The sequence below is a fragment of the Trachurus japonicus genome, chromosome 24 (assembly GCF_045865225.1).
Source record: "Trachurus japonicus isolate A0001 chromosome 24, Traja_1.0".
Classification (NCBI taxonomy): Eukaryota; Metazoa; Chordata; class Actinopteri; order Carangiformes; family Carangidae; genus Trachurus; species Trachurus japonicus.
This window is the reverse complement of record NC_140930.1, coordinates 13,045,103-13,059,294: the sequence shown is the minus strand read 5'-3', so window position 1 is coordinate 13,059,294 and position 14,192 is coordinate 13,045,103. Positions and strand designations below refer to the sequence as shown.

Genomic DNA, 14,192 nt, shown 5'->3' with positions numbered 1-14,192 from the left:
AAACGATGGAGAAGGAGAGCTGCTGCTCTTCTTTGTGTGACGGGCGTCATATGTCGCTGTTCGCTCAGCCACGGCAGTAACGGCGTGGGGGGAAAACTGCAATCGCATTGAATCATAGAGTTTGTCAGCTTCTAATTATATTTACATGTCTGTTCTAATACGCTCCTACCGTGCAATTTTCCACTTATAATCATTTCATTTCAAACGCAGAGTCCTTGAACAAATTCGTTAATTAGCTCCCTTTTGTTTTTGTCGGGGAACTTGTTTGCATTTCACGACACGGTTGATACCCAGAGACTAATTTTTAACCGAAGATCACTTCTTCGCTTCCACGTCTTGCTGCTCCAGACACTTAGATACCAACAGTGAATCATAATGGAGCCTAATTTGTTCGAGGCTTTTCAGACCATAAACTGCTGCTCAGCCGTTCTGCTCGACTCACAAATTACCCAGCCATTAAAAACCTGCCGTGTCAAGGGTTGTCAACCTCGCTCCGATGAAAGCGTTTTGTGTTTGTATTCGTTTACCCCAACACCTCCCTCCATTTAATGTGATGTAATGTCATTTTCTCATTGTCCCTGCAGAGGTACAAACCCGGGAGGTGTGATGAAATCCTCAAGTGGAAGCCCCCCAATCTCAACTCTGTGGACTTTCGCCTGAAGATCACCAAAGTCGGAGGAGAGGGGTAAGTAGCTGTTGCCAGGGAAACGCTCTGCTTCATGAATCTAATAGCACCTATCATTTTCTGATGCATGGATACACACACACGCAGACACACATATACACACATGCTCACGTACAGTTTCTGTGTGAGGCATGTTTTTCAAAGAAATGAACCGAATTTCTTTGACACTCATCTTCCTCTGTTTCATACCTTTATGTTTTTTTTTTCTCTCTCTCTGGGGTTCAGTCTCTTCTAACAGTAAAGTTGCTACAGTCTGCAAAAGCTCATCCCTTTCACCATCATCCCACCTACATATGCGTTTTTTTGGGGGGGTTTTTTGACTGCAGTCCCCCTCCCTAAAAAAAAAAAAAAAATCTTGACTTGCTCTATGCGTCTATATGTGCAAACCCTTCCCATTTTCTCCCGTTTTATGTTGTGTTTTGTTTTTTCTACCCTCTGTAGTATAAATTATTCACATCTCCCAGTGCTCCTCCTACAGTACAGTAGTCCTCATCCTCCTGGTAGACATCACATCACAAATCCGCAGAAAAACAGTTCTATACTAGAAAAGACAAATCGATTTCCTGCTGGTAATTAGAGGCCTTGGACACGAGTATTCAGAGTTTCAGATGCAGTCATGTAATAGTAAACCTGTTGTGCAATGCTCCCACTTCCATCCCAGCTCTGGATTACCATCTCCATTTTCCACAGATACACATGTTCCCCGAAGGGATGAATCCTAATGATTATCCATACGTCTTGATGCATCAAAAATGCTTTTTCTTTATGTGACTACCTGCTGTTTGTAAAAGACATCAGATCTGTAATGATCAGTAATGAGGATAAACAGATAGCTGCGTTAATAGTGATGTCTGATCCGGTGGCGATGGAGGTCCGGGCATTGTGACATGTTTAGGTGTATCGGTGTTGTCGCGTTAAAGAAACAACAAGGTGGGATGTTGCATCTCGGCTCCAGTGTTGATAAGACAGAGCGAAACCTCCTGGTTTTCTACAATCGCATGGGGACGGGAATATCTGGCGATTTTTAATGTGCGGTAAAGTTTGTGAGTCACTTCTCCCTTTTCGAATCGGGTGGAAGTGAGTTAAGTTTGTTGTTTGATAATAACGTCACATCAGAAGCAGCGATTGTTTTTCCCTCCCGTAGCAGGTTGATATTTTCACATCTTGGTGAAATCCTGTGATAGGATGTCCTTTGGTGTTCATTTTCATTTGATGACATCATCGGGTTTAAAAAAAGTAGTTTTTTGAGTGCATAGTGTGATTGTAGGCTACTGATTAGCATGCTAATATAATCATAATAATCATAAGTTCTATTTATGTACAGTAGCACTTTTCAAGCAATTTCACAAAGTGCTTTACAGATAAAACATTACAGAAAAAGAGTAAAAAAGGAAGAAAACCCCATGTAAACCGGCCACATAACCCACAATCAATAGTTCACAATAAGCAGCACTGTGTCCACAAAGACAGTGCAAAGTACAAATGAGTTAATATGCTAAACTCAAGAAGAAAAAAAACAGAAGAGCAACCCATGCACTACTGACTTCCTCCTTCTGTCCACATGTCAAAGTGTTGTTGGGCAAGACACTGAGCTGTGGGGAGGCCAGAGCCTCACATGGTCGATCAACTGCTGTCATGTTAATCGAGTGAATAAGAGGAAAATTATAAGATAGAGCAGCACTCAGTCATCCATTTACCTGCTCACTCGCTGATGTCAGGATTATTGCACTAAAGTACAGACTCACAGAGATGCTGCTGTAGCGTCCTTGGTTTTTCTTTTTGTTCAGTTTCTTTATGTCAGCAGCACAATGCACTTCTTTTTGATCTGTGTACTTTTGCCGCTATTCAACTGGGCGCATTGTCTGGGCGCGAACAAACAAGACCCACAGCTGTCGGCTCTCTGCTCACGCTGCCCCCCCTCTTCTACCCAGAGGCGATTTTAGAGTCTGCTGGGGCCCTAAGCAAAAATCCCCAGGGGGCCCTCCAACCAGTGTTTATCACCATAATTTTATAAATAATCGAACACCAACAAAAAATGTATGAAATTTAAACTTTTTTTATTCCAAATGTCCAGTTATGGTGTAAGCTGGTGACATGTCGTCTTCATGATGGGCAGGTGTTGCTGTCTCACTGGAGGTGGACATTCAACTGATATGACAAAAAACAAAAGACAGTTTTACTTTAATTGATAATATGCCATGCCCTCTAAAGATTCTTTATGACAATATACTTACAGTTTTCACTGTCAGCACTGGGAGGGGGCACTTTGTCCTTCTGATTTGCTGCTGTCAGAAACCTAAATAATAATCCTGAGGAGAGTTAAGAGAGTGATTTTTAAATGTTTTCCTTGGGCATAGCTTTCATAGCACCAATATATTACACTTTCATATTATTATAATAATAATAGGCTACTCACTTCAATACTGTAACATAGCTTTACTATGTCACCCTGCTAGCTAGCAAGTTAATAGTGTTGTTACTTGCTGCCAAGGAGGCCAGCAGATAACGTTAAGTTAACCTTGCTCTTTTTTTTTTTTTGTCACTTAACGACCGTAACCGAGTGGAGCACCAGAACCGCCCGCACCGAGTCCCTCAGTCCAGTGCAGTCCCACTCGCTAACTGGTCACCACTGGTCTGAAGCTAACATTAGACTATTAGCATTTGTTCAACAGTTATTTACTGTTCACGTTACACTCTGCTCCACTTACCACCACTGTCTTGCATTAATTTTTACTTCAGCCTCTCTTTTCTTCACGTCTTGCTCCCAGGTGGACTCTTCTTTTCCCTCGGCTTCATTAGAAACTCCCAGTGATAAGGTGCATCATACAGGTTGACGTTAGATGGGATCAGGTCCGGAGAATGACATGGGGCCCCGTCAGGGGGGTTTCCTACTGCGATGTCATTGCAAATCGACGCTATACGACGATACGGGGAGGGGGGTGCGGTCACTGCGGGTAGCGCATTTTGAAATATTTCTGTCGATAAAACTGCCCTCGGGCCCCGTCCCTCGGGGGCCCCCTAATGGCTCGGGGCCCCAAGCAGTTGCCTGCCTTGCCTGTTCACAAGTAGCGCCTCTGCTTCTACCCTCACCCCCCTTCTCCCCTCACCCCCCCGGGAGCCAGGTGACCTCGCTGACTGACTGTCCCAGCTTTTTAGCCACGAGCCTAAGCTGAGAGGAGCAACGGCACGGCACAGCCACTCATCCTACTCCAAAGCCAGGCAGCCAGCTAGACAGCTCTTGGACTCCTCCTCCCTCCTCTTCCTCCTCCTCCTCCTCCTCCTCTTCCTCCCCCCCGCTGTGTGGGAGAGCACAGACGATTGTTGTTGCCATTTGAGAACGTTCAGACGTTTCGCTGAAAGATGAATTTGAGGGAGAGGAGCACTCTCTCCAGATCTCGCTCGATGTAGATTTTCAGATCTCTCCTTAGTTACTGAGAGAGTGAGAGAGAGGGAGAATAAGAGAGAAAGAGAGATGGACAAGTAGGTAACAACTGTTTATTCACCAGCCCACACAATCAATCCTTGAGCACGTCTTTGTGTACCGCCGAGGCACACAGCCTTGCAAGTCTTATTACCTTCTCCAAGACGGAGAACAGAGGCAGACAGTGATCATCGTGAGGCTGGGAGAGGAGGAGGAGAGAAGAATGAAAATGGAAAGTTGACGCAAACCCAGAAAGGCAACGATACAGTAGCGCCCCTCCCAAATCTGGTGGTTGAACAGTCCTGAGTATTGTCTAGGATCGCTTGAACCAGGGGATAATTCGAGCCAGCGAATCTCTCTGAAGAGGCGGTGACTAATGGTTACATCATCATTCATTAGGTGTGTAGTGACTTTGAGGGCCCAGGAACGGAGAACGATACTGTACGTCTGGCTCGGATTAGCTCCCAGGAGGCCGCTCCTTGTTACCGGTCCTTCTACTCTGTTGACTCGAGTGTCATTACGGCATCCCAGTCCATTTTTCCGTGTGAAGTGTTGTTCACAATTCAGGTACTCACTCTCCTCATCGCCGATGTAAAAGAGCCAAAGTGACATTAAGTGCAACATATGATTCAGAGGTTTTGGGGGAAATTCATTCATCCATACAGTCCTGCAGTTAGTTGGATTACTGCGCCATTATGATGTCATCTTCTTTTTTTTTTAGGTTGGATAATGTGAATGGATGTGTTAGTTTTTCCCATTTTCATCAATTGACCCTTTGTCGGTGGGTTTTTAGTAAGAGACAGTAAGAAACAAATATCATAGTATCACTCCATCGCAGTTTCTTAATCTCTTAAATTATATTTCATTTTCAAAAATCGTTCCTGATGTCTGTGAAACTGTTATTTCATCTTTTTGTCCCAATTTGTTTTCACATATATACATAATCCTGATTAACTCTTGAAGGAAAAGATTACAACATTACTCCATTCATCCATTCATCCATTAGAACAGAGAAAAGAGACGAAAGACGAAAAAGCAAAATGAAGAAGTGGCAAGGACAAAAAAATAGAAATCAATATGGAAATAGATTAACATAGTACATATACTGTAGGACATATATAAGTGCACAAAGTAAATGATAATTAGGATTAATCCATAAGGACACTTTTACTTGTCACATTTGGTGAAATAAAGAATTAATTTCCCACATTTTGCCAAACACCATCTGAAATGTCAGTAACAAACTTTATTCTCTGTGCATTGTGCTGTGAAACTCCAAACGTCTTATAAAGCGTGAAGATAGAGTATTTCTGCAGTTTCAATTGTTCAATGCAAACAGTTGGCACAGACCGATTTTATAAGCTGCAGAGAAGGATTTAGGGTGAGGAAGACATTTCACTGCACTTGTGTAGTGAAGTTCACAATAAGGGGGGGGTCAAAGATGTCAAGTGAGCCCTCGCAGAGTTTCTGCCGTCAGCACAAACATGAAGGATTCTGCAGAACAAACATGAAGCCTGTCTTTGGGCTGAACCTCCGCCACCCCATCAATAAATGCCTCTGTATGGACGGAAAGATTCCTGGAGTTGGCCCAGCTGTATCGAACTGGCATCATATCACAGGGAATGTGTTGGCTGAACTCCAGCGTTCACATTTTATGGTTCTTAGCGTCTAATTTTCTGCTGTTAAACTGGGTTCTTATGATTATTTTAACCCATGTTGGCAGCGTGTATAATTATAGGTCATTAATGTTGTTAATCTTTTACAACATGCCTCACTGGCCAATAGTAGCCAGCATATCTAAAGGGGATGATTTTTGGTAAAAAATATATGTATATAAATATATTTTTATGCAAGAAATGCATAAAAATACCAAAATCAACCACCACCATTTATCCATCTCTCAATATTTATTGAACATTTACAAGTTTGTAGCATGAACTGATACGACAGCACAGTAGTTACAGCCAAACCTTGCAAAAAGCATCGCCAACAACACAATACAACTAAATACCAACCCTAGAGCTCCAGTTCCTTCATGAAATCTTAACTAATTTTCATTTATAAAAGCTTTATGATTCGTCTTGAGCTCCATGGGTAAAGACTTCCACGTATTGATCCTCCAAACGGACAGAAAGGGTTAATGAAACGGCGCCTTACTGTATTTCGCTCCATGGCAACGTAGCCCCAAGCCCATTTGTTCCCTCTGCAGATGACGACTTCACAATTATTTCTAAAGAAAGAGGCAGTGATGTCCTAAAACAGCTGGGCCTTGTGGGTGTTGGCAAACGTTACTGAAACAGCAGAAAATCTTGAACATGTTGGCGACCTGGCTGATTAATACACACATGGTACGTTACTGAGCACGAACGTCATCGAGACTCAGTGTGTGGGTGATTGTGTCAAAATAAACTGGAGTGCACTGGGGAAGAGAACGAGTAACGGCTTCATCAATTCCTAATCAGACTGATCATTCTGCCACTAATTTCATGTAGCATGTTTGGATTGTGTAAGAAAAAAAAAACATGAAGCCACACTAATAGAAGAAAAAAAATATCCAGGAAAATTTGTTAAAGAAGTTGTTTTGTATTTGAGCAGTACTGTATGTACAGTTCAGTCATATTTCAGTGAAGACTGTTGCATTATGGGGGTTGGCTGCAGAGATGGACAGAGTACTCGACCCCAGTACTTGAGTAAGAGTACAAATACTACTAGTTAAAATTTACTCCGTTACAAGTAAAAGTAGCTCAGTCGACATGTTACTCGAATAAGAGTAAAAAAGTACTTGCTTTTAATTTTACTTTAAGTAAAAGTAAGAGTAAGAGTAAATTTCTTATTTTTCACATCAATGAATTACTTTTTTTTTTTTTCTAAATGAATTTAAGGAACTTTTAACTCTTGTTTCTGAGAGTTAACTCTTTGAAACCACCTGCACTGATGTGCTGCTTTTAGGGGTTAGGGTTTCCTTCTCTGACAAACAGCGTGTCCAATAGTATTTTAGAAAAAAAAAGAGCAGACCTGAAAGTAACGAGTACTTTTCAGCCTTCCTAGAAATTAAAGCAGAAGTAAGCAGAATGTTTGTGTTAATATAAGTCTTAAATAGTTATATCTTCCGACAGCAATCACTTATATAGAGTGTTTGGTCTGAAACACGGGTCTGTCAGTCACTCTGCTCTGCTGTAAGCCGAGGAGAAAACTTTCCTTGTATCCTACAATCTTTATCCAATGAGGAGAGAGAACGGCATAAAGGGGCAGTCCTCTCTGTGTGTGCAGCCAAGGGATGCGCGTGAATGTGGTGACGTAGGGACGAGGGCGGGGACTGCTAACTCCATCGGCTGACAGGAAGTTAGCCAAAACGACCGGATCGCTTACTTCTGCTTTAACTCGAGTAAAAGTAAAAATATTTGTCTTGGAAATGTATTCAAGTAAGAGTAATAAGTACCAAAGAAATCTAATACTCAAGTAAAGTACAAATCCTCTGGATATGTACTAGTAAGTAAATTTACTCTGTTACTGTCCACCACTGGTTGGCTGCAGCCGTATTGTTGCAACGCCAGCCTCTGTCTTTTAAAGTTAGTCAGTCCCCTGGTGAATCCCAGCTCAACCAGACGTCTGATGGCTCGTGTAAAGCTTTTTACAGCCGTGGAGGGAATAAATTCATGACGAGTTGAACGCGTCCCCGGACGGCGACTGCAGAAACACGCCGGGGAACCGCCGAGTCTTCAGTTGAGCAGTGAAGAATTACCGCTGTCAGAGATGATGAGGAGCTCAGAGAGACAGACACGTCTGACTGCTAACTGCCAGAGAAAATCATTTTGACTTGTGTCACCAGCCTGACAGGAGAGTGTGTGAACGTTAGAGCTCCACAAATGTGTGATTTACTACTTACTTTTATGAAAGCTGTGAGAATCAACATTTCGTTTTCAAAGACAGTACCTCATGTTCTCTATTTTTAACATCACGGGGGTGTTTTTTTTTTTTTTATGTTTTTGAATTCACAAATCGTTTAACAGCTGCTACAGGTCTGACTGGATGCTGCTGACACTATACGGTGACATTTAACAGCTTCGTGATTGTTTTAAATAAACAAACCCCAAAAAAATAGTGTTTATTTATATCAGCGCTCTTTTGAAGACAATTCATCTGACCTTGATGCTGAGGGAAGATTGCAATGTAATTTAAGACAGCAGGAGTCTCTCAATTGCACATGAACCTCAAACGTTCAGGCTTTTGAGCGGAGCGTCGTGAACTGAAAACAGCTCGAGAAGGAGACAAACAAAAGAGCCCGTTGCTCTGAAGCACCCTGATATCTGATCCCTCCGAGTCTCTTTCCTCATCTCATCTGCTCGGCCGCCTCTGGTGAAATCTCCCTGATGTTGCTGCAGACAGTTCAGTTGTTTTGTGGCGTCATCATCATCATCTGGTGCTGCAATGATCTTCTTGCACGTTCAAGAAGTATTTAACCCCACAATGTTGCAAATCAGCAGTATTAATAGAAGCAGTGACGGGAACGGAGTTGGCGCTGTAAAGGTCTGAACAGTGTCCATCACTGCACGGCTATTTGGCTCTCTTAATGTCTACTGCCGCTTCCTTCCTGCTCGTTGCTAGCTATCATTACACAGGAGGGGTGGTGGGGGTGGTGGGAAGATCTCTGTCTCTGATTTCAGCTCCAATTGAAATCTCTGAATGAGGGGCCTCAGACTACGTAGAGGCGCTGCAGCTCAGCCATCAATTTGGCTCAATAGCCCCCCTTATTTCCGCTCTAAAAGTGGCGGACTGATATGAAACCGGGGGGGGCGAGCGCTCGTCGGTCTATCTGGCACTCGCAACGTGTCTGCGGACAGTGTGTGATTAAGACATCTGCAAGGGCACGATCCCACTGCTCAGACACATGTTCATGGTGCAGAGAGATGCGGTAGCTACAGTATATTGGTTAGTTCACAAAAATAGATTAAGATGCAAGATAAACGGTGACCAATATTCTTAAAAATAGAGAAAATAAGAAAATAAAACACACTTCAAATGAATTTTAATAGTCTACACTACAGATTATCTTGATAAAGAGGTTTGTTTTCTCATCTGCCATGTTTCCAGGTAACTACCTAGTCCACATATTTCAGATGTGAATAGCTAAATTAATCTTGATGTGTCTTCCTTGTGTAATGAAACAATATCTGCTTTTATTTCACCAACAAAACTATGCTCACTTCCAAGTAAAAAGGATGATAGAAAACAAAATGAAACTCATTTTCTATATCAGAAAATCTGAATCTGTATCAATATAATACATAGTGTCCAGTTTCAACCATAAGACTATATATTTGGGTTTATATGTTTGTTTCTTAGCACCATATTCAAGTTTTATCATCATAAATGTTTGCAGTCCATGTCTCACCAGCCCATTGCTGATGAAAAAGTATACAAGACACAAGGCACATACATCAGTTATTTGTGTATCCAATATAAAAACCTTTATTATTGTCAGCATGTTAACTGGTTCCATAACCTTTATAATACCACAGCGCTGTGTTCAGTCTCTTTATACATTGTTATTATCGTTGTTAATATTATTGCCTTGGCCACTGAACACGCCCGTGCTGTAAGTTTAGCAGCACGACGCTGCCTGCGGAGACAGACGGGCTCATATAGGAGGTGTAATCTCACATCTCTGCTGTTCTGTTACTAGCTGGAAAATAGAAAATGGAAAAATGGAAGTGACGCAGTGATGTCTGTCCACCGTTACCACTCAGACATTACACACCGCGTTGCAGAGGTGTGTGTTAACTAACCGTGGTCTTTTTTGTCTTTTTGCAGGCTGCTTCCACAGACTGTCGGCCTGCTCTACGTCGGCAGCTATGACAGGCCCTTTGCGAAGATGAAGGTGAGAAACTAAACGTGTTGTTTTGTTGAGTTCATCCTGATGACAACAAGCCGCTGAAGGCCCACTGCACCCTCCTCCCTCCCTCCTGCTGCTGCTTTTCCCAGTTTCCAGATTTCACTTTTGTGGAAGGCAGGTTCACGAGATGTAGTTGTGACATGTAGATCCAGTATTTAACAGCTGTGCTCCCAATTAATTGTTTTATCTAAATTCTCACACAAGAGAACCAGCTCTTTATTAGAGACACCCCACGGTGCCTTATTTCCTGTGTTATCCCATTCTCTTAAATTAATTTGGTAAACTCAGATTAATGGACGTCAGCGTGACACCGTCCTCATACCCAGCCTTCCTCCCTTCACCCGACTGCTCTTAATTTATCTCTTTAAGCCAAACACCCTCTTTGCTTACTAATTAATTCCAGTCAGGCTGCTCAGCTCTCGGAAGTGAAGGATTTTTTTGATTCCCGCCGGTCTGTCGCACTTTGATCTTTTTTTTTTGTTCGGTGTTGAGGCTCCGTCGGTGAAAATCAACACCTCCTCACACAGATGTTTGCTGAACTGGAAAGTGTTCGTTCCCCTTTAGAGACGAGCAAAGCAAAGTGTTTGGTGCCTCCTCTACGCCGAGCACGTAAAAGAAACAAGTTTGTGCTGGTCAACAACAGTTTTAAGACAAAAATAGTGAGGAGTTTCTTTGTTTTATATCGTTTTAAATTGAATATTTTCTTTGATTAAAAACACAAAACAATTATTTTATGACAACGTTGATTAATTGATGAATCCTTTGTCTATAAAAGTGTCGCTGTCATTTCCCACAGCTCAAGATACATGATGCGTTCAGATAGTCGCTTGTTTTTATTTGAGAAAACAGCCCGAAGACTTCAAAAACAATATTCAGTTAATAATCAGACATTATTAAAAAAGCATTTAAGAAGGTTCAACTAGCAAATTAGTAGTAAATTTCTGCTTTAAATAGGTTACAATGATTATTTTGTTATTAAATAGAAGCCGAGTAATTTTCTATCAAGCATCTAATCAATGCATTAACCACATTAACCTCAAGCTAATGTGTATTCTGCACCGTCAGAGGGATTCGTCATCAGCTGCTGCTCTTACTGTAACGACACTGAGTTAAGAGCTGCATATTGTCTGTCTGAGTGTGTAGTTGTGCTGTTTGGGATCGTCATACACACACTTACTCAGACTTTTGACCTACAGCGATACACAGTCGAGCACACTCCACAGTAACAAGCACCTCGTACATATTACAGGAGGCTGTTTATGGAAATCCACTGGTCTGGGGGCAGTGATGAGAAGAACTTTGTTTCACTTCTTTCCGTCCTCATGCGCTTTTCTTTTAATGCGGTTTAAATCTGGCACATTGGACGAAATGACTCTCCTGCTTCCCAGCCGTCACGGTCACAGTGAATAAGAGTTTCTGTTCCCTCTGGTGCCGTTCTCGCTGCCAGATTCCCATGTTTCAGCCCTGGGCTCCGTAACCGAACAAGGTGGAGGGAGGCTCTATTGTTTCGGTCTCCGAGCTCATCTGAGGAAGACGGAGCAGAAACACCGCAGCCCCGAGGTCGTCGTCGTCGTCTTCTCTCATCACTCGTGCTGCTATTTTCGGTGTGAAACGTGTGTTTTACAGTCGGTCCGAGTGCGAACATGGCGACCTGCGTTTTTTTTGCTGCCTGCGTATATAATGTGTTCTCGATAAATCTGACATGTAGTGTAGTGCCACCTCTGTATACAGGCTGTTGTGTTGTGTGTTTGTGTGTTTGTGGCCTGCAGTTCTCCACGAGGAGTTTTGATGTTCATTGCCTTGCTCAGGGGCATGTTGGAAATCACTGGAAGTCGATTAGATGCAATCTGTGGCACATTCAGCCGCCGCCTCGTCTCAAAGCTTCACAGCTGCTGTGAAAAAATAAAGAAATGAAACCAACTTTTTTTCCTGTAATTAGAAAGATGTTGTAATCTTCATGAAAACCTCTTTTATTGGCTCAATCCGTCCAGTTTAGCTCCGTGTTGTTGCATTTCTTACACTGCTGGTACCTACAGGGAATTGCAAAACTGAGTTTTGCAGGGGAGCTCTCACGATGCTTTATCGGCTTAGCCTTTTTCGAAAAAGGGAGCAGATATTGTGAAAGAGCAGGCCGGGTGAGACTCTGCTGTCTGGTCAGTGTCTAGACTTCATGAGCATTTATCCCCCTCCCAAAAAATGGTTTAATTATGAAAAGCATGTCTGGATGATGTAGAGATTCACTGATTGTATCTCCATTCCAGAAACGTATAAAGGTGGTGAGTCTGGTGAGCGGCTGCAGCCTCTTTCTGCTTGTTCATCACTTCTAATGATATAATAATGTAGGCTATGTTGCAACTGAAGCACATTCTGCCGCCGCATTACTCAGCCATAGTTTACCCCGGCTATAATCACATTGTAATCACCAAAGTAATTAGTGAGATCTGGAAAAAAACGCAGCAGCATCGCTACGTATCGCTCCGACCGGGCGCACAAGGTCTCCCAGGTTAGTTGGTTAGTTGGTAGACTTGTTCCGAAGAGTCGAATAACGACCCAGACGGTCTGTTGTAAACACCCCTCGCCTCGGTTTTCCACTGCGATGATGGATTATCAAACACACTAAAGACTTTTTCTCCTATAAAAAACGTTGAACTCCGCTGGCTAAAAGATCAGCGGGTTTAAGACCTGTCTGATCTCTGCTGCTGTTGGACCGACGTTTCACTAATCTGACTGTTTCTCCTACAGTTTTGCTTCTGGTGCCCAATCTCTCCGTCTTTTTTCTCATAGTGAAGCTCTTTTATGACAATGTAGAATCAGTTTGCCTGTTGAAGGTTTATGAAATAATGACACAATCCATCACGTCTCTGTCTGACACACAGTTACCGCTGTAGTTTTGCGAGAGCTTTGTGTGATAAATCATCATCATTTTCTGCCTTTTATCACAACATGTGATGGAAGTGTGCTCAGTTTTGAAAATCTTACGTTTATATGACATTGTGTTTAGTTCAGATTAACCCAGACTTTTAAAATACATGTGGACATGTTACGTAGTTCGACTGAGCTCGTGCTCAATCGGTATCTCAAAAATGGACCAATGCACCCAGACAGCGTGGTTTCCCTCTCTCAACCGGACACAAAACGACCAAGGCACTCACTCTGTGCATGCTCCACAGCCGAACAAGTGCATAACAAGACTAAGATGACATAAGTGTGCAGCATGTACGAAATGTTGTCCATATCACTGTTACACATGCTACCAGTTTGCTGCTAACTAATCTGTTTGTCAGGTGTTTAGTCTGTGATGTAATGAGGTCGAACTTGGAAAAAAAAGACATAAGAGTAAACATAAAGACACATAAAGAGTCGGACATACTTGGGTCGATAATTCGATTCCCGTTCTCTCTGCTTGTTGTTACCGGGACGAGAGCAGCAGCCCAATCAAACAGCCTATAGTCGAGCTGTAATTGTGCATTTAAATGTTTTGTCTTGCAAAGTGCAGTTTTGTTAACTTATGGTGAAACTCATTACAAGCACTTGAAGTTTTAATAATAAAAGCCTCGTAATGTGAAGGACTATTTCTCATTAAAACACACAAAGTGGAAAAGTATCGATTGTATTTAATGTGCATCTGTAACCCAGTCCAAAAGGTTTAACCCGTAGTCCATTCACCTCTGTGTTTTCACTCAGTGTCCGATGAGATCTCCTCTTAGTGTGTGTGTGAGTGTCTTGATTGACAATCGATTTCACCTCTGTAAGTTTAGTTGCAGCACTGAAGACAAATATCTCTCTCTTACTGGTCCGTAGAGTTTTGTAACATCCTCCAAGACACCTGCAGGGATGTGCTGGGTCTTAATGAAATATATAAACACAGTGCATTAAGATTGGAGACATTATGAGAGGTGGGGTGAAAAACGATTCACATTAGAGTCGAGATTCGTATCATCTTTAATACTGAATCCATTCACAGACGCTGCAAATCAATTTTTGTGACATGAGTTGATTACGTTTTGTGGATGCACCAAAAAAATGAAAGTGTTTTGTCAATACTTTGTTCCCCTCCACTGAACCCCGGTGGCGTTTTTGTATAATGACATTAGCATTGTAGCCCACAGGCTGTTCAGACCAGCAGCATTATTTATTTTTTTTACCCATTACTCCAGAACTGGAAAAACAACACAAACATTACACCAGTGATG

General features: G+C 42.3%; 1 protein-coding gene across 1 annotated transcript in view; it reads left to right on the top strand.

Moving 5' to 3' along the window:
* rngtt (RNA guanylyltransferase and 5'-phosphatase) overlaps nt 1-14,192 on the top strand; it is a 111,531-nt gene that overhangs the window by 86,016 nt on the left and 11,323 nt on the right. Inside the window, exons 13-14 of the mRNA XM_085770375.1 lie at nt 585-685; nt 9,918-9,984. Coding sequence (XP_085626501.1) covers nt 585-685; nt 9,918-9,984 — 168 coding nt within the window. The remainder of the gene's footprint in view (nt 1-584; nt 686-9,917; nt 9,985-14,192) is intronic.